At 39.2% G+C, this 21,615-nt stretch overlaps 1 protein-coding gene across 4 annotated transcripts in view; it reads right to left on the bottom strand.

The window, feature by feature from the left end:
* LOC109418259 (probable ribonuclease ZC3H12C) overlaps window positions 1-21,615 on the bottom strand; it is a 112,107-nt gene that overhangs the window by 8,543 nt on the left and 81,949 nt on the right. For all 4 annotated transcript variants that reach the window (XM_019692418.3, XM_062857087.1, XM_062857086.1 and 1 more), the window contains one exon: window positions 12,777-13,574. In XM_019692418.3, the coding sequence (XP_019547963.3) occupies window positions 12,777-13,574 (798 nt within the window). The remainder of the gene's footprint in view (window positions 1-12,776; window positions 13,575-21,615) is intronic.

Below are 21,615 nucleotides of genomic sequence, written 5' to 3'. Positions count from 1 at the left end.
TATGCGCGTAGGCCTACTGCAACGGAACGGCTGAGTGTCTGTGCAGCCAATCCTACGTTCATCTCCGAAAACTGAGCAAGTTTAATGTGGTCGTAGCTCAATCCAGGTACCGTACGAGGTGTATGCTTTACGTCTTCCCAGTAAAGATCAACAATGTGCTGAAAACTACACACTCCACCGTTGTATACCGCGTTATGCTTCAGCAAATTATTCCTGGTCGATTTGTGAAGATGTGGGGCATCCGGCATGCAGTATATACGGTTAGTCCTCGATCCCATCCAAACATCGAAGTATGGCTTTTCAACAGACACGTGATACTCTTTCGTGAATAGTGCACGATTAATCGAATTTTGGTCACACACTAGAACTTTGGGTGTGAAACCGGATGCCATAACCAGCTGAATTGCTTCATCTACTATGAGCTTCAGATCCTCGCTTTTCATATCTTTACAGAAGAAATAACCGATCGACTGCTTAAAGCCCGACCTGATCGACTTGATCATTAGCACTAGTGCTGATTTAGCACGCACATTTGTGCTTATGTCTGATTTACCCGGTAGTTTAGTTGGAAAGCCTTTAAAATAGTCAGGCTTTGCGTTTCCGAAATAGGTTATTTTTTCTGTTATGGCCATTTCGTCGAAGAAAATTGAAACAAGCTTTTCCTCCTCTGATAAAAAACTTGCCTTGATTTTCAACAAATTGAAAATGTTTGTTGAAAATCCTTCGCCCACGTCTATTTGTGCAAGCCACTTCCGTAGAGTGCTAACAGATGGAAAAGCAAAAATTTGTCTCATTTGCTTATATGCCTTAACGGAGCAGTAGTGGAGGATTAAGGCAAGGTGTTTCATGGAATCGGAATACCTTGCCCCACCAGACTTCCGAAGCTTATTTGCTTGCAGCTCTAAGAGGATCGGATCTACTAGTTGATCTTCATCCTGCTTTTTGACCTGCTGCTTCAAGCGAGCTAGTTCGGATCGTAGCTTTTTAATACGGACATCTTTTTTATGCATCTTCTTGGTTTTCTTCCGTAATTCGCGCTTAAGCCTCTCTTCGCGCGCTTCCATTTCGACCATTTTCTCTGCGATCATTATGCTTCGGAATGGGTCGTTCAGATAGTCGTGATCATGTTCAATTGCGGGAGTTACTCTCTTCATGACTGGTGCATTCGTAACATTGACATCGACTGTGTCCGAATCCAAAACTGAACCTTCTTCGACTTCTGATTGATCATCCTGCGAATGACCGGCAATAGCACAGACGTATTCGTTCTCACACGTCCCGGTTTCAAAGTCAAAATCCATCGGGCAGTGCTCTTCAACAACGGAACAAAACGTATCACTTTCCGGGTCGATCTTGGGTACAGCATAGTTGTAAACGCTGAAGGAGTTGACTTGTTACCGAATTCAATCAACAAATTAAATACAACAAACAATGTAACTTACCCTTGACTTTTGTTATCGACGTTGAGAAAATCTGTATCTTCGAAGTGGTCTTCGCAAATGTAGGAATTCTCTGGAAGATCGATACCACAAGTGGCTTCAATTATGGTCCTCCAGATAGTTCTAAACTCAATCGAAGAAACTGATTAATATTTTTTAGCACCAAAGTATTGATGTGCATTATTTTACCTGTTCCTCGTCGATAAATTAAAAAAGGATTTATCCTTCAAATGTGTACTATTTGTACAAGTAGGAATGCAGCACCGTTTTTACCCCATTATTTAGATAATTTTAAAACTGTATCTAGCAAATCTTTCCAGCATCGTTTGAGATTTTGTTATTCTACCAAACGAGATGGGTCAACTGAATTGGTAAACAAAAAGTGACAGATAGACGACCCCATGGCTGTGTTCGTGTACAGGTATCAAAACTCACTCACACTGACAAAGGATAGTTCCACCTTATATCGCGGGGGCGCTGCTAACAGTGTCTCCCGATTTTTGGCAGTGTTGCAAGTCTTCTTGATAAAGTGGTCTTCGCTTTAGGATTAAGTACACCAGGGTACAACAGGCATTTTTGAACTGGATAAGCTAATGATCGTTATTAGTGTAAAATCATGCCCTGAGTTCGAAAACACAAAAGAAAAACAATACAGTAGAACGGACATTTTTTTTCAAATTTACGGTTATCCCATAAACTCTTCCATGACACGACTTTCAATACTAAAACTGTGTCCAGATAATCGAAAGATTTTATATTCAGATTTCTATTAACGGTAAAAGTTTTGAAATCTGTTCACTATGATGCATTATATTTGAATATATCAAATAGCTGAAATGTGGCTCTCCTAGTATTTAAATCGGCCCCCTCAAAGCAAGGAGCCATATAGCCGAAGCGGTAAACTCGCTTATATTAAGACGGGTTAAATTACCAGTTACTAGGAACTTTTGGTTATGTTTTTTTTGTGACATCCTTGAGCATAGAGTATTTTGTGCCTACCACATGATATACAAATGCGAAACGGTAATTGCCAGAGGAAGCTCTAGAACTAGATTATAGAACAAGCTGAGAAGCAGGCTTTGTCTCAGTGGTGGCTAGGGTGTCTTAAATGGGATTTAGAAGTGAAATATGAAGAAGGCGTTTTCAGGCTGTAGGATTTCGCAAAACTCTACTTTACATTGGAAGTGCTATTGTAACGTCGAAGCTTTTGTTATGGATCAGAGTTCCTTCGAAAAGAAAAAATAGAAAAGTTTGCACCAACATATAATCAAATCATCAGGATAGCGTCCGGTGCACTTCGAATAACTCCTATTCTACCACTAGTGGTAGAACCTGGACGCCTACCCTTGAGTGCCTGGCTATTACGGATTTACCGGCTACTTGTATTCTACCGGTCGCTTCAGTATGGCCTCCAAAGTAGCCGTTTTATAATAAAGAGTAACTTAAAAATGATTTTAAACATTTTTATTGCAGGGTATGTGTGCCATCAGTAATCTCACGCTCTCATATTCATACTATTCGAAAACAAGCGATTACGGCACCGATTGATTCCGTTCTATGACAAGAAGGTGCTCACTTCTAACAAAAAATACAAAAATAAGAAACAAAACAAACAATGCTTCAATCCTTTTTTTCGTAGGATGAAAATGGGAGCCACATGCTTAAGAAGGGAACCAATACCCTATGCGTTATTCCTCGTTGCCACTAGCTACTCAGCGACATTCATTTTTTGACAATCAAGTTGATTTTTATATGAAAACGACTATTTTGCAACGGCTACCTAAGTAACCGGTAGAATACAAGTAGCCGGTAAATCCACAATACAATGGATCACTAAAATAACTTTAACGCCCGCTATGGAATGAACAGATAGCGCCACCTTGTGTGTTTGACATAACTCGACTGCTGTCACAATGCTAATGCGCCTTTGTTTACATGCGGCGAATGCTAGAAAAGTTTACTTTATTGATCAATTGCTCTAGGAAGAAAGGCATGTGTCTTAGAAAAGTCAGCAGCGGAGTCTAACCATATTTGGCCTGCTATGCATGTAGATGTATAACGGGTCTAGCATTAGCAGACGTATGCAAACTTGTAACCACGCTTCCCCGAGCGTGGAATTAACGAAGTCCGCAAATTACGTTTACGTTGTTCAATAAAAGCAAAACACAAAGCTGGGCTAGCCCCGCACATAGCACTTTATGTGTACAGACTTACGATAGAGAAAATAATTCGTGATTTCGAACTACGGTATACTGATGGAACCCATGCTGAAAGAAAACTGGAGTATGGTATAATAGGGCCGAATATCAGAATTGAAGGCAATCTAACAAAACAGTGTTCTGTTTTTACAGCTGAAGAATAAGCCCTCTCCGAAGCAGTCCAACAAGTCAACAACAGATCTGTTATTTTTAACGATTCAGCGTGCTGTTTGTCTGAGTTGGAACCAGGAAACTCAAGAAAAAAAAAACTGTTACATTCAACGGATCGAAGTGGACATCATAGGTGAAAATAAACATGTCTGCTGGATTCCCGGACATTCGGGCATACCGGGTAACGAAAAAGCGGACGACGTAGCACGTTGAGGAAAGACTCAATCAATACTTCTTGAGGGAGTTCCATGATGGATACAGCAGGAAACATTAAAATCGCATCAACTGATATGGAATCAAAGCCCTAGAAAAACTCTGCGAGTTGTTAAAAATAATGTTGAAGGATTCGTAGATAAGATAACAAGAGAGAACAGGTAGTACTGACTAGGTTACGTCTGGAACATGCGCTTTATACAAAAAAAAAAACACATTTTTGAGAAAAAAAAACGCCTGAAATGTGCACCTTTTATGTAACAAAAAAATAACAGTTCACCACAGTGTTTGGCAGCCGAAGTGATAAGTGAACCATTCAGCAGTTTTTCTTCCCTTTTGTTGGCTCGGTTACAATCACCAAGCGTATCTATGTCCTCTCGTCGAGTCGCCTGGTTCACGAAGGAATACAAAGAAGATATTCCAATATAGGGTAATTCGCCAATTGTTGAACGGTTAGTACCGGCATTTTGGTTTTCGTTTGTTTTTCCGTGCATAATTCCACTTTAGTTGAAAAATATCCAGTAAACGTCTAGATCCACTTATCCCTTATACTGCCCATTGAATTTGTATTCCCTTAAATTCCATTTTCTAAGAGAAAATAGAACATTTGTATGGGAAATCTGTAACCCAAATGTTGAACGCTTCCTTAAGCTTGCTCATCCTAATGTTGGACGGTTCTCGCCAATTGTTGAACGGTAGAAGCTTTGTTCATAATTGATGACGTATAACCCGACATCAACCTATCATTCACCTGTTTTTATTTTGGCCACCAAACCCAACATAGACACGACAGTTACCCGATGTGGGTCCAACAGTGGTCCAACATTTGATAAAAATTGACCCGACATCCGATATTTTTTCACCCTGGCGGATTTTTTCCGGTTTTTTTTTTGTGTTTTGTGTCCAGCTAGTCCGAGCTAGTGACAATTCATGTAAATGCCAAAGAATCGCACATTTGAAGAGAGCTCTAGTGGACTGAAATCGGTTTAAAGATGACTAGATGCAAAAATGGCTGAAAAGATTTGATTAGAAGCGAAAACGACAGAAGAAAAGTACGCCTTTTAAAGCCCCTGAAACTCTTCTGGAAACCCATGGGACCCACTCAACTTCCAAGAACACTTATGGACCCTGAAATCCCTTGAAAACCCTTGGATTGCTCCTGAGCCTCCTGGAACGCTTTGAAATACTCCTGGGACCCCCTAACACTCTGAATTCCTCTTGAACAACCCATTGGAATGCCCTTGAAACCCATTGAAAACCACTGGAATCTTTCTGAAGCCCACTGGAACACCCCTAAATCATCCCTGGAACGCCTTTGAAACCCCACGAAATGAACGGTTAGGTAAACTGAAAAAAAATCTAGCAGTCATGATAACATCGTAGGTTATGCCAGTGTTCAACAATTGGATCGTGGATGCATAATGATAGTGTGATAAGAAAAAAAAGTTTTCAAATTAAATTACAATGAAAATGTGATTTTAAACAATGTTAAACTGTTAATGACATCCTTCCAGTTCTTGTAACTATGGTGTGCCTTTGATATTTGTGGTCGCTTTGCCCACAATGCTTAGTTCGTAACAGCAATTTCTTAAAATTAATCTTAAGAATTGTGCAGTTTTCGTGTCATCAGCGGTACAAAATTTTCAATAAATTTTTTTGACGAAAAATATATATAATTTTGTTACTTAGTAAGAGCAATATCGTGACCCACATGTATACGCATCTACATCATACGTTTACGTTGGATGAAAATTACTTAAGTAAGATTTATAATAAAATATTCAGAAACTGTTCAACATTTGGGTAGTGTTCAATAATTAGCGAATTACCCTAATAGACAAGCTGCAATGAGTAACAGTATTGTACATTATCACCATCATAACACAAAAAAAGCCGCAACATCAACATTGCCCTTCTTCCTCCATCAACACTACAGCCGACCGTCTCTATGTTGCTATCGAACACATTCGAGACGAACGCATTGATACGGTGGCTGCCGCCACCACGCTCTTTCTCTGCACATCTCCTGAGCAGCCGAACGCTTGTTAACCGTCGTTTCGACGCAGAGCCATGTCACTCACTGCTGGGTGACTCTCGTCTGAAAATGCCAGGATGAGGGTCAATTTGTTAAGTAGTATTGCATGGCGCAGCAAACACAAACATAGCACGCCCTATGAATAGAATGCAAAGCGTAGAACAAAAACTCGCTTCGGTATTTCATCGTGTGGTTCGGAAACAAGAGACGATCGCCAGTGTTGAAAAATTCATTTTGTCATATCTAAATTCAATCACCTGCAGCTCATTTTAGAAGCTGAACCTGAGAATATGGTATATGAAAATCTTGTGCGGCTAGACCAGTTCTGCAAGAAAGTCACGGAAAAACTGCTATTTTTCGAATATTTAAGGTAAATGTCACGGACTACCTTCAAAAAATGCGAATGATATTCACGGTGAATATCATATGGCATTTTTCAAAGGTAGTCCGTGACATCTACCTGAAATATTCGAAAAATAGCGGTTTTTCCGTGACTTTCTTGCAGAACAGGTCTAGCCGCACAAGTTTTCCATATACCATATTTTCAAGTTCAGCTTCTAAAACCAACTGTAGGTGATTGAATTTAGATATGACGAAATGAATTTTTCAGCACTGACGATCGCTGCTGTTGGATGTGGTTGACTCTGCATTGAACGAGGGTTGGCTTGAGTGGCTTTTGCGTGAATCGATTATGTTTTGATGGACTGCGTTTGTCGTATGAAGGGATGGTTGGAGCGAGTGTCATTCGACATTGACCATCCTGAAACTGCACAACCCTGATGAGTAATATGCTCTCATTGGACAAGCTGCAGTGATGAGCGGGCTTCGCTAAGTGTAACACTTTCTGATGCTCTCTCATCGTTGGCTTGAAGGAACTCTGAATGTCCGTAATTTTCATCATTGTTTAGCACATTTTCGCTTTAAAAACGTAACATACTCTTAAATTGATTTGTATTTATGATGTTGCAGGTTGTGTTTCCATAATAATCAAGAGTTATGATAATAAATAAAATACACTTGTTGAATGCATCACTTTAATTAGCGTCGCCGAGCATCTTCTCTCTTGATTGCGCTCTCGTATTGAACCGGGCAAGGGATTTCGGGCACATTTTGGGAAGCGTTTCGTCGAGTGTAGCACAAGCTGAGTATAGATCACTCAGTAGTGACTGGCGATGAAATTCCAAACTCTGGTTCCCCATGTTCTCGCTGCCTGCCAGCGGTATTGGTATAAGGCTGAACGGAAACAACTGGGAATAAGCAATCCATTAAGCGAGATTTTGTGTAATAGCAAGCAAGCGTAAGATAAAGTTATTAGGTTCTTGAAAAATACTGAAATGTTCAGTAGCGATTAAGTCGTTTAGTGATAAGGTATTATGTAATTTTATTGTTTCAATAATAAACGTCAAATAGAGACGAATGCCCCTTCTGGGTAAAGCTTCTTTAAACAAAACAAAAAAAAATTAGGATTTCTTCAACAGTTTACCCAATACATATTTCCAATTAGAAAGCAATCGTTTAACATGTTGGTTGGCATGTATTTAACAGCATAACAACATTTTGGAAGCAAAAGGCATTGTCACAAACGGATGTCTACTTTAGCTGCTTGTCATTTTTTTTGCGCGTTCTCAAAACAATTTTTCCGACGATTTCGCTGGTAGTTTGACTAGGATTACGCCACCCGGTCAGTTTTCCACGTGTGATTCTTGTGTAATTCTTTAGCGTGAGATTCTTCAGCGTAGTATCATTCGCGAGTTTCGGTGTGATGCCAGTGATCGTTAGCTCGATTGATCGGTCCACGTCGTTTTAAGTGTACGCGGTAATCAATCCTATTTGTACAATTCGGATGTTGCTTATTTCGGTTGTTGTACAGCTGGAGTAATGAGAGTACAACTTATCTCAGCAGACTATGAAGAACTTGATGAGATTTTTCTAATTTAAAAACGTAATTTCATTCATACATGAGGTATTTACTATACCGCATACGCCCAGAAAAATGCAAATGTTTGATTAAGGAAGTTTTAAGGTGATTATAGAACGAAGCCACACCTTGAATTTTCAAAAGCACAAATCTGAAGAACGAAATGTCGCAAAGCACTGAAAAGTTGAGCTGCTGGTGGTGACCAACCGATCAACTTTTCAGTGCATTCCGTCATTTGGTTTTTCAGATTTGTGCGCTTGAAAATTCGAGGTGTGGCTTCGTCTCATCTTCACCTTGCATTTCAGATATCCTACTGATATCCGGATGTACCAATGCGGGACTTACTTCAGAAAACGACCTCAAGATGTACGTGCAAGTCCAGGCATACTTGAAATGGGTCGTATGGGATGTGCAGTAGAGCTATCACCTTCCATCTCCAGGACTAAAACTGTATTGTGTCCGTCTATGAACAAAAGTTAATGTCAGAAAATGGGTTCAAACATTTTTCTTCCATAAAACCACTGCCGGTCAGTGGGCGATGGATTGTATATACACACATACACACACACAAAACAACATTTTGGAAGAAAACGTTTGATTTTCGCGCAAAACGTAACGCGTGGAATGTGTCAAATAGGTTTCGTTAGCAGTCAGACGATGGAAATTAATGAACTCTGAGTGGCGGTATATGTAGATTAGACCTGTTCACTTTGAAACTTTTTTTCTCCGATTCTCCGTGACACATCAAATTATCAACCCACATGCAAAAACAAGTCTTCAGCCCAAAATTGAGCCAAATTGATAAAGATTTAAAGGTGTATCAAATCGATTTTGTGTTTTTTTGACCGTTTTCACAGAAATTTACTCATAAATCCAGAAAATTGCTCCGAAAGGGTGATGAAAATACCGTTAGGATATAGTTAGTACAATACTCTACAACTTTGCCGAAGATACTACGGTGTTTAAATTGCTTATTTCGAAGCTATTCAATAATTTTAGTTGAAAAATCACGAAAAAACACGATATTTTTACGATTTTACATATAAAAGTCATGTAATTTTACATTATTTTAAGTGACTAAATTAAGTAGCTATTTCTCCTTTGTGTAACAAACATTTCGTCCATACATCGTTTTTGTGTTGGAATTCGTTTTCAATGACTAATTACACAGCGCAACATTTTTTTGTCTCAAGAGCAAACTTATGTGTCTCCGAAGGATTTTGGGCCGCTGAATCCGAATCCGGGCTCAGATTTGCTCCAACACGTCACAATTTTGAGCTATACCTCAATTTATAGGTCAAAATATGCGATTTTTGCCTTTTTTGACTGCAAGCCATTAAGCAAGGAAATATTTTTCTTAAGCAACCAAAAGGTTAATTGGTCAATTAACATCTAAATTAACGACTCATGCAAAATATTTCGTTTTACCTAATCCAATTTGATAGATTTAAGCATTTTATGTTAGTATGAAAACTTGCATACAACTTTTGGAGAGTGACTTGTATGGGAAATATCGTACCTAACATAAATCGCTTAAAACTATCAAATTCGATTTGGTAAAACGAAATATTTTGCATGAGTCGTTAATTTAGATGTTAATTGACCAATTAACCTTTTGATTGCTTAAGAAAAATATTTCCTTGCTTAATGGCTTGCAGTCAAAAAAGGCAAAAATCGCATATTTTGACCTATAAATTGAGGTATAGCTCAAAATTGTGACGTGTTACAGCATATCTGAGCCCGGATTCGGATTCAGCGGCCCAAAACCCTTCGGAGACACATAAGTTTGCTCTTGAGACAGACAAAAAGTTAATTTTTGTTACGCTGTGTTATCAAAAGTATGTCACGTTGATACTAAAAATCGCGTAGAGTTGCCAGCACGAATTAAAACAAAGTTACCCATGATTAAGACGTCATGCCATCGTATTCTAATGTCTTTCGATTCAAGTATCAGAAATGGCGCAGATGATTAGGCTCGAGCCTGCGGATCAGAAGGTCCCAGGTTCAAGCTCAAATACATAATAAACTTTTTTTTCTTTCTTTATAGCAGTTAAGATGATGAATCTGCCATGAGCCATGGCCCATGACTGACACGCAATCTCCCAAATAATGATGATGGGGACTGAATCCCATTTCAGGACTAGCTAGATATTTAGTTTACTTGTTGACAAGAAATCGTGTCGACGAGATCAGCTGGACGAAATATTGGACATCTGTTTGATACCGATTAATTTAGTTAAACAATTCAATACGATGATGGAACTGCTTCTGGATGCAAAATTCATCATACAACTGTGGAGATTACTTGCATCTATCTAGCCACAAGCTACACAACTACACGATAAAGGGAAACTTCATTCTTACTATGCACTCTACGGTTTCGAAATAAGGCTATGATGCCAAATTGCAATGAGATGCATAGTGTAGTGTCATTAACTTATAGCTGGATCGAGACGCAAAAAATCCTATTCCAGGGCTCGAACCTTGAATCTTCGTATCGGCAGTCTCATGCTCAACCATCTACACCAAATTGAAACTGATGCAGATGCGACAAAGAAATGTAATGACGTTTTAATCATGGGTAACTTTGTTTAATTTTGTGCTGGCAACTCTATGCGATTTTTAGTATCAACGTGACATACTTTGGATAATTAGTCAATGAAAACGAATTCCTACACTAAAATGATGTATGGACGAAATGTTCGTAACACATAGGAGCAATAGCTAATTAAATTAGTCACTTGAAACAATGTAAAATTACATGACTTTTACATGAAAAACCGTAAAAATATTGTATTTTTTCGCGATTTTTTAACGAAAATTGTTGAATAACTTTGAAATAAACAGTTTAAACACCGTAGTGTCTTCGGCAAAGTTGTAGAGTATTGTTCCAACTATATTTTAACGGTGTTTTCTGTACCTTTTCGGTGCAATTTTCTGGACATTGGAGTGCATTTTCGTGAAAATGCTCGAAAAAACACAAAATCAATTTGATACACCTCTAAACCTTTATCAATTTGGCTCAATTTTGGACTGAAGACTTGTTTTTGCATGTGGATTGATAATTTGATGTGACACGGGTAGGTCAAAAAAAGTGAACAGGTCTAATGTAGATGCTGAAAATAACAAGGTAGATATTGTGCTAATTTGTCTTAAAACGAATATAACAATCGTAAGACAATTTGATTTCATATTGTACGATAATTCTCAAATATAAATCGAATTTTGCTGTAGTTTTCGTAACGGTTTGACTTCTTCCATTCCACAATGTGATAAAATGCTTATAGATGTGATAATTAAAGTCCGAGATATGAATAGAATCTCAGGCGCTAGGGGTGGATTGAACATAACTTACGTATGAACAGTTTTTAGGAAGAAAGAATATATTGCCCTTTCCATGTTTTTGTAGAAGAAAGCTTGTTAACGTTTTTATAATGAAAAAAAACGACTTCGCCGCTGATGTGTAAGTTTACTTTTACTCTGAGGTACACCACAATATCATCTAAGTAATTATCAAAGTATTGTACCAGGAACTCCAGATATAATAATAAAGCATTTTTTTTTCTAACACCTCCTATTCTGCTGTGTGCAGCATAGGTGTCCCATGTTCTATTGGAATTGCTATTAACATGGGACAACTATGCAACACACGGCAGTATTTTATTCACAATTTTTTGGAATAGTTCCGAAGTTCGATAGATTTAACTCCACATTTCTCTAGAGATTACTCAAGATCTATTTCGACACTCCACAAGTCAACGAAGAATCTTCTCAAAGTTTTCACAAAACGAATTCCCCTTGAAGCTTCAGAGAGCAGTTAAGCAAAAGGAGACTGCTGACGTATGGTTCTAACAATATTTTCGCCATAGTTCTCTTTGGATTCTTCACTTAGTTGCTTGTACTAATTTCTCAGGGATTATAGTAAGATTTACCCAAGCTATTTAAATTTTATTTGTTTTTTCAAGCATTCAAGGTGATAAGCTCCAAGAGAATCCTAAAAATCATTTCGGTGTATTTTTTTTCCAGGAATTTCGCCTGAATTGTCTCCAAGAATTTTTCCGAAGTTATGGGGTGAACACATTCCACTAGTTTTTATTTTGTTCAAGAATTTTAGTAGGGTAAATATACTAAATGACATCCGTAGCTCTTTGTAGTATATAAATTAAATAAAATTGATAATAACTATGTATTAGAAAGTCGGAAAATATTAGTTGGTAGATTTCCATTGCAAATTGCTAATAAAACTTTAACATTGGTACCTATAGTGGCACATATAGAGAATATCTTCTCTTAAGGACAAGGTATTTGGAGTACATAGCTCAAAATTTCTAGAGCACCGTTTTTTAGAACCGTTGAACGGATTTGGATTAAAATGCATCACGCTGTTGACAACCACTGAACAATTAGCGTGATGCATTTTCATCCAAATCCGTTCAACGGTTCTAAAAAACGGTGCTCTAGAAATTTTGAGCTATGTACTCCAAATACCTTGTCCTTAAACATCAAAAGATTAAAAAAGAACTAGGTATCTTGAAATACTCTTTATGGCACAAATACATATATTTTGCAAAATATCAAAGGTTCAAGGAGCATTGGAAGTATGGCAGAACAATTTTGATACATTGTGTAGCAGCGCCATCAATAAGCATCCGAATTTCATCACCCACCACGTGGATTCTCCATCATTCGTCGTAAACGAAACAAACAAATACGCAATCACACTCCTCCCAATGAGTCAACCAAGCAGAAACCGACACCTTTTATAATGACTAATCATTTGTAAGCGAGAGCCTGTTACTCACCTTTAGAATATACCTATCGTCGTAGCACACCATTCGTTTGCCTCCGACCAGTCGCGACGGCGTAAACACCAGCATCCGTTCCTTCTCCAGCTCGTTCAGTATTTCGCCATCCTTGACCGGATTGTCCGGCCGGGCGCTTTCCTTTCGCCACTTGGGCACAAACACCGTAATATCTTTGTGCCCCCGATTTTTGAACCAATCCACACACAACCGGATGCCCCGGCACGAGAACACTTCCTTGTTGCCATGACTCATGGCCACATTGCTACCATCTATCACTATTGGACGAAGAGATTCTTCACTGGCACTGATGATACCACTAGCACTACCCCCACCACTACTGACGCTGCCCAGCATTGCCCCTAACCCGCTCCCCGTTCCGATGGGTACGGCCGCTCCGTACTCGGACGAAGCGGCCATCAGCGGATCGCTGAGACCACCGTCTGCGCTGAACTCCCCGGATCCCTTGGCGCCGGGCTGCGAACCCAGCTTGATCAGCTCCGCCAGCAGCTCATTCTGGGCCGGATTGGGACCGAGCCGTTGCAGCGCCGCCTGAACGAGCCGCTCGGTGTAGCCAAGTTTGAGGGCGAACTCTACCCGCTGGGTGTAGCCGGGCGATCGGTCCAACTGCTGCTGATGGGGGTCCACCGACTGGCTGCTGACGTATTCGGCGAACTCCTGGCCGAGTGTGTCACTGGTGGTTCGCGATACCTGCTCGTGTGAGAGGTCATCGCCTTCGCAGTCGCTGTCGTAGCTGGAGTCTTCGGCTTCCGTTACGCATAGTGAGTCCAGGTATTGCTGGTGGGAGATGGTGGGAGAAAGTGGGAGAAATTAGTTAGTGAATGCCAACTTGGTGGATGAATCGTTTTTATCATGAACGTCCACGGTGTACTAGACGCACACTTATAAAATGTATTGTAACTTAAAATTGATAAGATATTTGGTGTAAATTTGTTCAGCAAAGTTTTAGCTCATGGATGGCAGAATACCCTATTCTTCTTTTTTTAATAAAATAGAATTTTCAACTAGGGTCAAACTATTGCCCCACCTCAAACAAAGCCCTAGGAAAGAAGACACAAAGGACTTTATGAAGCATCCTAGCGTTTGGACGTTTTTCGCCGAAAAAAATGCGTCATTATGATCGGGATATTATGGTTTATGAGGTTGTGACCCGGCCTCTCACTATATGGCGACCGTGACAAGAGATCTCAAACTTCACTATACGATAACATCAAGCTGCACTTCCTAGATGCATTTGCAAGTCGTACATATTAGTTTATACAAATTGTTTAATAGTAAATAGAAAGGATGGTTTCGGCCACGTCCTTACGGATATCAGAAAAAAGAAAAAGATATTAGTGTGAGCGAGATAATTTTTCGGCAATAGCAGTCTGAGTGGTTAGCAAACACAGTTTTTGCTCCTACGTCCGACGTTTCGGTTCTTTATTGAACCTTCTTCAGGGGAACTAAAAATTTGGTGTTTGATTTCCGATTCTTTCCCTCAATGTGCCCCATTTTTCCCTACTTACAGGACTTTGTATTTTTGTAAACATGTGTAGTGGCCTACATTTGGTTGTCTGTATTGTGTCTGTAGATGGTTTGTAATGGCGTCTTTGGTGCCTAAAACATAGTGGGTTTTCTAATTTTACATTTTGATTTGGTTTTGGAAATCACTTACTGCATGTGTGTCGATTTTTACGCCCGACACTGTGTTTCGCAACTTTATAGCAGCTTAATCGCACAAAGCTTGTTTTTTATTGCTTCTGTGATTTCTTTCTGCCTACGCTTTTTTCTTGCACCTGCACTCTACGCTTTCGAGATTGATATTGACGTTTTCAATCTTGTGTGAGTGGTGTTTCGATTATGTTGTGTAATGTGTATTATCCGTGTTTGTTGTGATTCCGTGCGTGTTTACATTTTCTCTGTTTCTCTGTTTTTTCGTTCTTAGCTTGTGAAGTATTCCTGCGTATATTGCATTTAAACCCTCTGTGTCTGTTCTTCGGTTGATGCAGTTGCTGTTGTTCACGATGTGACACACTTCCAAATATGGGAGTGTGTGTGATTTGTTTGTTTTATCTAAAATTTTCGTGTTTTCTAGGTTGAATCGGTGGTTCTCGACGATCGTGTGTTCCATTAGGGCTGTTTTCTGCTGGAGCTGGATGATTTGCGGATCCGTTATGTTGACTCCTGTTTGCTGTAGTCTGTCTAGCACGTTGTAGTGTGTTTTGTGGCCGCTGATCCTTGTTTTGACCCTGTTTGTCGTCATGCCTATGTAGCAGGCAGAGCAGTCGTTGCATGGGATGGAGTAGATGACATCGGTCTGTTGATCTTCGGGGATCGGATCCTTCACTTTTGTGAACAAACCTCCTACAGATTTCCAGTTGTATGTTGCAAGTCGTATGTTTTTGTAGTTTTTCTGGATTTCCTTGTCGATGCGATTCGACAGGTGAGGCATGTATGCGATTGAACGGTAGGTATGTTCCAGGTCCATTTCATCCGGTGTTGCTGTTGGGGAGTCATTGCGAGTATTCGATCTATTGGCCAGTCTGTTGCGTAATGACTTGGGTAGTTATTAAGCTTGAGGTGTTTGTCTATTAGTTGGTTTTTGGAAACTTCATCTAGGTCTGTTGACAAACGATTAACTCTATTTATGAAGTTTCTGGCCGTATTCAGTTTTTGCCCTAGGGAGTGAAATGACAGGAAATTCAAAAACCTCCCACTCGCTATGGGTTTTTGGTACCACCGCGTTGTGACCTTTTGGTTCTCGTGGCGAATGAGCAGCATGTCCAAGAAGGGTAGGCAGTTATCCACTTCAGGTTCGTGCGTGAACTGGATGTGGGTGTCATAGCTGTTAAATGCTTGCAGTACGCTTTGTAGTTGGTTGAGTGGGATTGCAGTCACCAGATCATCGACAAACTTCCGAATGAACGGTAGCGGGATGTTTAGTTTGTTCAAGACTGAATTTAGCAGGCTCTCCATGATCCAGTCGGCTGTGGCCGAGGATAATGGGTTTCCCATGGCGGTTCCGAAGATTTGGTGGTAGTGTTGACCATCATACCGGAAGTAGCTAGAATCTATACAGTATTCTACGATCTCAAGGAACAGATCTAGGTTTATATTCGTGTTGGGTTTTATCTCGTCCCACCTCATTATGATGTTGTTCAAGACCAGCGATTTCGGAATCGATGTGAAGAGAGCTTTCACATCGAGTGAAATCAACACGTAGTTTTCCGGTAGTGTTACGTTGTTGATGAACACACAAAAAGTGTAGGAGTCCTTAATGTTGTATTCACTTACCAGTGACTTCTGGAGGATGCTCCCAACGAACTTCGAAAGGTGGTACGACGGTGCCGTCATATTTGGTACCACAGGTCTCAGAGGAAGGCCGGGTTTGTGAGCCTTCGGTTGACCGTAGATTCTAGGGCATACCGCTTCATATGTGGTTAATCTACTAGCTGTTTTTCTGTCGATAAGACCCAGATTACTGAGTCGGTTGACCAGGCTGTTGTTCTTTTGCTGGTAGCGTGATGTGGGGTCTCTCGAGATAGGTTCGTACGTACTGCGAACTTGTAGTAATTCTAGCATCTTGGTCTTGTAGTCCTGTGTCTCCATCAATACCGTCTTGTTTCCTTTGTCCGACTTCAGGACTACGATAGTTGGGTTCTCGCTCAGGAACCTTCTCGTTATTCGTTCGGCGATGGGACAGAACTTCACTAGTGGATCCAGTTGACGGTTACGGTTGTCGTTATGATTGAGGTAGTTGAGAATCGAGTTTGTGATGGCGCACCTTGTACGGTCTTGTACTGTCGTGTCCGGGTTGGACTTCAGTATTTCTTCGACATCGGCGAGCATGTCGGATCCGTTTTTGTTTGTGGGAGCGCGAACTTCGGTCCGAGGCTCAGCAAGAATTGTGTTTCTGGTGGGATGTCTACTTGAGTACCGTTGTGTATTGCTTTTTCGTTGATTGTCGGGATTTGTTCATGGGTAGACTCCTCAGCTCGCTCAATGATGCGGCTGAACTTCCGTTTTGTCTTGTTGCTCCGGGATGCGGTGTACTTCTCGTTGTATTTGCTCTGGTTTTCGAAGAAGCTCGCATATACTTCTTCTGGAACTCCCGAATCCTTGATGGTTTGAGCAATGGTGGACATTCTCGTCTTGATAGTTTGGATTTTGTAGAATGTGTGTTTGATCTCAATATTCAGGATGGACTTCATGAATCTTGTTATACTTTTCTGTATCTTGTTGGTATATGGGCTGATTTCTTCGAGGAGGGGAAAGGTGAACCGGAAGTTGCTGGAAATATGCGTCGGAAATACTCCTCTTTTGCGACAACGAATCAGGAAGGACTTTCGACTAGTCATGTTCCCTAACTTCCCGTTGTCATTGGCGTAGTCTTTGAAAGCTGATCTCAAATCTGCACCATATCTTGTCTCGATGTGCGCGTAGAAGTGGACGCGTGGTGTATGTGCCATGATGTGTTATGACTATCGTTTACGACTGAAACTTTCGATGAGCGAGATAATTTTTCGGCAATAGCGCGATATTAGTGTGGCATCTGTTAACAAATATGGTAAAAAGCCATCAATTTACTCTTGCTATATCCTTGCTAGTTTTGTAATTAAGTATTGATAATATCTGGAGCTCGATTTGAATAGGTCGTATGTGCTTTTGTCGATATAAATTTCGATCAGTTTATTTAAGTCATTGTAGCAATATGGAAGGTATTTTGTAAACTTTTAATGATGAAACAGAAAGCCTGTGTTGTGAGGATTCTGCTGTTTGCATCAACTTTGTTCAATTTCAACGGTTTTTGCTATAATAAGCGAATCCAACTGATCGAGTTTTTAATCGACAAAAGCACATACGACCTATTCAAATCGAGCTCCAGATATAGTGTTGAATAAAAGACTCGCAAAACTCGGGTTTTTTTCCTTTACTATTACTTTAGAGCTTTTAGTAGAACTTGTTACTTCAGACTCTAGTTTAATTTAAAAACACTTCACTAATACTTTACTTTTGCAAAAGAAAATAAAAAATGAATAACTCTTTTAAAGAAAAACTAGAAAGGACGAGCAAATTCCTTTTAATTCTACTACTGTGCTTATCTTCGGACAGATAGGCCTATTTCGTCTGTGACTTACAGACTTCTTCAGTGTCAAGTGCTCGACTGAAGAAAACCTCGCATTCGTTGTGGTATTTATACTAGGAGTGTATGTGTAGGTACGTGTGTGGGTAAAAGTGTAGGTATAAAAATGTAGGTACAAAATTGTAGGTACATATTTGTAAAAAAGGGGGTGTATCTGCCTGTTAGAAAACAGGGTGTCAATAAGATACCTAAAGCTAGGAAAATTCCTACCGATTTGGTAGGTAGTCAATTGGTGTTTGTTGTGTTATTTTTTCCTGCCGATTTGGTAGGTAGTCAATTTGTGTTTTGTGTATTGTGTAATGTTTTGTGTGTGTTAGGTAAAAATTTTAACCAGCCACGTGTACCCATTGCCCTGATCCTTGTTAAGTAGTTTTTTATTGTTTTGTTTGTAAATTTCTAAACTTTCTGCAACATCAAGTTTCCATGGGTTTGTAATGTGTCGTAAGAGTTTAATATTTGAAGTATTCATAAAATGTCCTTCATTGAAAATATGTTCAGCAACTTTAGATTTAAAATGATGAATGAGTCCCTTGTCTGTGTCTTTGTGTGCTTTTGATACTTCCGTTATGTGTTCTTTGAATCGTGTGTTGAGTGTGCGTTTTGTTTGTCCTATGTATATTTTGTCACAGTGATTACATGTTACTTTGTAAACACCAGATTTTGTTAAGTTGTCCAACGGGTCTTTCGTAGATCCTAAGAGAGTTTGAAGTTGGTTAGCTTTGCTTGTGAAAACTAATTCAAAACCAAACTTTCTGAGAATTGGTCGGAGTTTTTTGGTGTCATTGTTGTAGTTCACAGTTATCCGTTTAAGTGTAGGTTCTGTCCGTGTCAGTGTAGTCAAAGAACGTCTGTATTGTTGTTGTGTCTTTTTGTTGATGATCTGTTGTATTGTTTGTTTTGTGTAACCGTTCAACTGTGCTGTTTCGAAAATGTAATTAAGTTCTTTCGTTTTTCCTGTTTCACTAAGTGGAAGTGTCTGCATTCGGTGTATCATGTGATTGAAGGATGCAATTTTGTGTTGATGTGAGTGATTTGATGAATTTGGAATAGTGCGTTGAGTGTGTGTCGGTTTTCTGTAAATTTCGAAGGAAAGTGTTGATTCTTGTTTTACGATGAGTATGTCCAAAAATGGTAGTTGGTTGTTCTGTTCAATTTCACAAGTGAATTCGATGTTTTTGTGTGCATTATTGATATTGTTCAAGATTTCAGGTAAAAGATGTTTCTTAACAATGCTAAACACGTCGTCAACGTATCTCCACCAGACTTCAGGAAGCTGTTTGTTGTTTTCTAAGCGTTTTTCCAAATTTGCCATAAAAATTTCACTTAAAAATGGAGAAAGTGGATTGCCCATGGGGGCACCATTAAGTTGTTTGTAGGTTTCATTTCTGAACGAAAAATAATTTTCTTCCATACAAAGTTTGGTTAATTTGATGTATGTACGAACTTTCTTAATCCAATCTGAATTTGAATCTTCATATTGGTTCAGAAGCCAATCTTCTAGTAGGTTAATGGCCTCTTTAACTGGAATGCTTGGAAATAGTGATTTAACGTCGAATGAAACTAAAATTTCATCGTCGTTAACGGATAAATTCTGTACTAGTTCTGTGAATTGTTCGGAATTCTTGACAGATCTACTGTGAAATTTTTTAGGCATGTTTTGGAATTCTTGTACTAAATATTTGGCAATTTTGTGTGTAGGTGAACCAATGGCTGAAACAATCTCACGCATTTCATTTCCAGGTTTATGAACTTTGGGAAGTCCTTTTATTCTTGGCAATGAAGGGTTAGATTCTTTCAGGCTTTTAATGACGCTTCCTAAAACTGGTGTAGACTCTTTGAGAGTTTTTTCAACACGTCTTACTAATCCTGGAAGAGGATCAGTACGTTGTTTTCGGTAAGGTCCATTTTGAATCTTGTTATTCATTATTTCATCATAGTCCTCTTTGTTCATGATTACTGTTTTGTTTCCTTTGTCAGCTTTCAGATAGAAAACTGGTTTCTGGTTAAGTTCTTTGATTATTCGTTGTTCTTTCAGGTGTTCTTTGTTCAATTTGTTTTGTTGTGTGTTTTGAATAGTGTTAGCTGTTTGTGTTCTGATTTCTTGAATCTGTGGTGTCTGTAAGTTGTTCGTGTTGATAGCTGTTTCAATGTCGATTATGGTTTGTGTTGAATCTGGTTTAGAGTGTACTGCGTAGTTAAGACCTTTGTTGAGAAGGGTCAACTGTTCTTCCGTAAACTGTTCGGAAGAGCGATTGACCACTAACCCAGTTAGTTCTTGTGTTGTGTTTTGTGGTTGTGTAGAAGAACATGTAAACTTCGGATTTTGCATCTTTAATGCTTTAAGTTTTTTATCTAGTAATTTCCTTTTTCTTTCTGATTCACAAAATTCTGCAACTTTTACTTTTGTTAGAAAATTAGGGAAAGATTCAGGATAATCTTTCGCTAACTTTAAATGGAGAGAATAACATTCCAAAGTTTTCATGTTGATCTTGCTGTGTAGTTTTTTGATGCTTTCTTTGATGAGTGTTTGTTCAAGTGTCTTTACTATGTTGGGGTTTGTGGCTGTTTTAACTTTTACCTTGTGACTTACGGGAGTAAGCCTGTACTCTATACACTTCTTGAGAAACGCGATATCCTTGTGTAATCCTGCGATGGTCTTCTTCAACTCGATGAACTTATTCGGCTCTGACTTTGGCTTGGTTGCCATCTTCACTTTACTACACTCATCATTTATGAAGGACATTTTATGAATACTTCAAATATTAAACTCTTACGACACATTACAAACCCATGGAAACTTGATGTTGCAGAAAGTTTAGAAATTTACAAACAAAACAATAAAAAACTACTTAACAAGGATCAGGGCAATGGGTACACGTGGCTGGTTAAAATTTTTACCTAACACACACAAAACATTACACAATACACAAAACACAAATTGACTACCTACCAAATCGGCAGGAAAAAATAACACAACAAACACCAATTGACTACCTACCAAATCGGTAGGAATTTTCCTAGCTTTAGGTATCTTATTGACACCCTGTTTTCTAACAGGCAGATACACCCCCTTTTTTACAAATATGTACCTACAATTTTGTACCTACATTTTTATACCTACACTTTTACCCACACACGTACCTACACATACACTCCTAGTATAAATACCACAACGAATGCGAGGTTTTCTTCAGTCGAGCACTTGACACTGAAGAAGTCTGTAAGTCACAGACGAAATAGGCCTATCTGTCCGAAGATAAGCACAGTAGTAGAATTAAAAGGAATTTGCTCGTCCTTTCTAGTTTTTCTTTAAAAGAGTTATTCATTTTTTATTTTCTTTTGCAAAAGTAAAGTATTAGTGAAGTGTTTTTAAATTAAACTAGAGTCTGAAATGAAAAAACTCGGGTTGCCTAATGCTCGTGCATAACGAAATCAGCATTTTCAAAATCTAAATTGTAAAGTAGAAACGCGATTACCGCCAGTGCACCATTCTTTCCGAGAAGCTCGATAACACACTCGTAAATAATCTGACGAACCGTTGACGAAAGATGAGTACTTTGCTGAGATAACATCATCCATCTGCAGTAGAGGCACTTCCATACCTACGTACTCTGCCTACCAGCCGCCGTCACCGCGGCCACTAATGCTGATTGCTGCAGCGGACAAGATTATTTAAATATTGCTAAGCAATCA

Source organism: Aedes albopictus, chromosome 3 (genome assembly GCF_035046485.1).
Source record: "Aedes albopictus strain Foshan chromosome 3, AalbF5, whole genome shotgun sequence".
Classification (NCBI taxonomy): Eukaryota; Metazoa; Arthropoda; class Insecta; order Diptera; family Culicidae; genus Aedes; species Aedes albopictus.
This window is presented reverse-complemented; position numbering and strand designations above follow the sequence as displayed.